This window comes from Momordica charantia, assembly GCF_013281855.1.
Source record: "Momordica charantia cultivar OHB3-1 chromosome 7 unlocalized genomic scaffold, Mcharantia_2.0 BLBB01000007.1, whole genome shotgun sequence".
NCBI lineage: Eukaryota > Viridiplantae > Streptophyta > Magnoliopsida > Cucurbitales > Cucurbitaceae > Momordica > Momordica charantia.
The window spans coordinates 5,330,711-5,333,557 of NW_028275165.1; the positions used below are offsets into that span (position 1 = coordinate 5,330,711).

General features: G+C 52.8%; 1 protein-coding gene across 1 annotated transcript; it reads right to left on the minus strand.

The window, feature by feature from the left end:
- Positions 1-202: 202 nt before the first annotated feature.
- Positions 203-2,031, minus strand: LOC148210055 (uncharacterized). The gene is made up of 2 exons (XM_088126389.1): positions 1,689-2,031; positions 203-1,608 (listed from the first exon to the last, which is right to left on the minus strand). The coding sequence occupies exons 1-2, from the start codon at positions 1,863-1,865 to the stop codon at positions 922-924; spliced, it is 864 nt and encodes a 287-aa protein (XP_087982515.1). The 5' UTR covers positions 1,866-2,031; the 3' UTR covers positions 203-921.
- Between the last annotated feature and the right edge of the window lie 816 nt (positions 2,032-2,847).

Genomic DNA, 2,847 nt, shown 5'->3' on the forward strand with positions numbered 1-2,847 from the left:
TGGCCCAGCTACGCCTGGCGGAATATCAGGGCAGAATGGCCAGACATTACAATGCCCGCGTTCTACCTCGGGCCTTTCAGGTCGGACATCTGGTCTTAAGAAGGGTCCAAACGCATGTGGGTGCCCTTGATCCGGCCTGGGAGGACCCGTTTGAGATCAAGGGCATAGTCCGACCTGGGACGTACATATTGGCCGATCTGAAAGGAGACGTCCTCGCGCACCCGTGGAACGCGGAGCACCTGAAGCGTTATTATCCTTGAAATGCCAAAAGGATTTTCAATGAATCTGTAAAGGCTGTTCCAAAAGAATTATGATCGGAATAAATGTGATGATTTAATTTCATGCTTCCGAGTTCGACCAGAAATTAAATGGGGGCCACGGACTCCCACGCGATCACATTCCAGCAGTTGGTTCAAATTCAATCCTCTGAAGCCTAAGGGTACGAGGTGCGATGCCAAAACCACTGACGAACTTAAAATTCAAACCTTCAAGGCAAAGGAGCGATGTGAAAAGTTCAAAATGGTCAAGCCTCCGAACTTGGGGGTACGAGGAACGATATGAAGAATAGCTACGGACTTAGGATTTTAGCCTTTTAACCTTTTTTAAGTTAAGGGTGAAATGTTAAAAATCCAGAGTTGGTGCAATGTATTGAACATTAAGAGATTCAAACTCAAACTTATAACTATTTTAACTGAAGGCGCGACCTCAAAGGCTTAAGAGGTGCGAGGTGACATTGACTGCAGTTCAAGGAAAAGGCAAAGAAATGAAAGATGTTGCCGACACCAAAGTAAAATCAAACAAAGCTTCTTCATTAATGGAGAGCAGAGCCAAGGCTTATAGACCTTGCAGCTCTACCCTGACAAGCAGAAAACAAAAGAAAAGGGAAGAAGGACAGCGAAAAGCCTCGTGAAGGGTGGTCGCCTAAGAGCCTGCTTGAGGAGCGCCCTCTTGAGTGGCGCCGACCTGGTCCTCTTCGAGATCGGAGTAGTCAGAGTCCAGATCTCTGACATACTGATCCACCAACGCTTGGGGGCCAGGGGTGCCGCCAGGCCCAGACGCCCACTTCTCGGCATACCTCCTTTTCAGACCGCTGAGATCGATCTGAAGGTCGGGCATGTCGGAAGCAATGCCCTTCATGAAGAACTTGAAGCCCGCGTCAGAAAAGTCTTTGGCAAATCCATCGAAGTCAGGATGTTGCCTAAACGATTCCTCCAATAGGACTCCATTGCTGAGGCGCTCCTTTGCCGTCTCCAGCTCGGCAGTCGCATGCTCCAGCTCCTTATCCTTCGCTTCAAGCGCCTGGAGCATGTCGTCCTTCTCCTTCAGGAGCTGGAACTTCTCCTTCTCCAAGCCCCTGGTGATAGCGTGGGCAGCTCGGAGTTGGGCCTTGCGCCTGTCCTCTTCCTTCTTCAGCAGCTCGGCCTGGGACTCCACCTCGGCCTTCAAAATCTCCACCTCAGAGTGAGCCTTCAGCAGCTCATCCTTCATGGTGGAGGAAGCAGCCTCCAAGGCAGCAGAGAACTCCTCTTTCTCCCTCGCTGCCAGAACTTCCCTCCCATCCAGCTCGGCCTTTACAGCCAGAGCCGATTGAATGGAAGCAACGAACGCCTGAGAAACGGTACAAGGAAAAAGTTAAACCGAACTACCTGTTGGGCGAAATTAAGCAAAAATGGGGACACTAGTCTTACCTCGGCGGCGTAATCGATGGTCCTCTGCAGAACGGACCCAGGGTCGCTCACAAATTTGGACGCCCTTCTTAGGCAGCGGTCCAAACTTGCAGCTGAGATGCGGGACACATGGTCCCTCACCCCGGAACTTGACGGCTCAACTCTGAACCGCGTCGTCACGTCGGACGTCCCGCCCATCTTGGCAGCAGGATCGTCCACCCGATCTGCGAAACTTGCAGGTAAGACCCTGCAAGCTCCGACCTCCGAGGGGGAGATCGCCTTCTTTTTCTTCCTTCTTCGCTTCAGAGGGGCTTCCTCCCTCACCTCCTTGCCCAAAGGCAGGGCGTCCACCGCCTCGGTGTGATCCCTGGGGCGCTTCTCCCTCGAGGGACCCCCCAAAAGACTCCAGCTCGATCACTGGGGCTGGATCTTCCGAGGCAGGCCCTGCCACGGCAGGGGTGGTAGGTCTCGAACTCTGGGCGGCCTCAAGAGCATGGGCTCGGCCCTTGGACTTGCACTTCACGCTGCTTGCAAACCCGCAAACCATGGCTGCAAAATAAAAATAGGGGTCATCACAAGGTTAGAGGAAAAAGGGGTGAGGCAAGCTCGGCATACCAAGTTCAGAGTTCGGCCTTGAGGATTCAATGGGACGAACTGCAGGGTTGTAATCTAGCAGTCCGGACTCAAGGAGTAGCTCGTCAGTCACCAGGGTTCCGACCTTCCTACCCCTCGGAAAGCACTCCTTGTAGTATTTCAGCGTGTCGAAGGAGGCTTGCGTAAGCTCGGGGACTGGTCGGATTGAAACTGCACGAAGACAAAATCCGAGTTAGACCTGAATGACAGAAAAGAAAATTACAAAAAGCAAGAACTACTCCGTACCTAGGTTCCCAAACCTAGTGGGGACGTCAAAGAAGGAACGACCTGACTCGTCCTTTGCGAGCCATTCCTCGGAAGCGTAGAACCACTTCCTCACCCATCCCTTGATGGAGGTCGGCCCCTTAACTATACCGCCTGCGCCTTTCCTTGCGCACATATAGAACCGACCAGGCTTCTTAGCTATCCTTTTCGCTTCGAAGCACGCGAGGAGCTGGTCTACGCCCAACAGCTCGGCCTCCTCACTATCCCGAGCTCGTAGCCAAAAAAGGATGGCCAAAGCAAAAATGACACCCCACCCATTGGG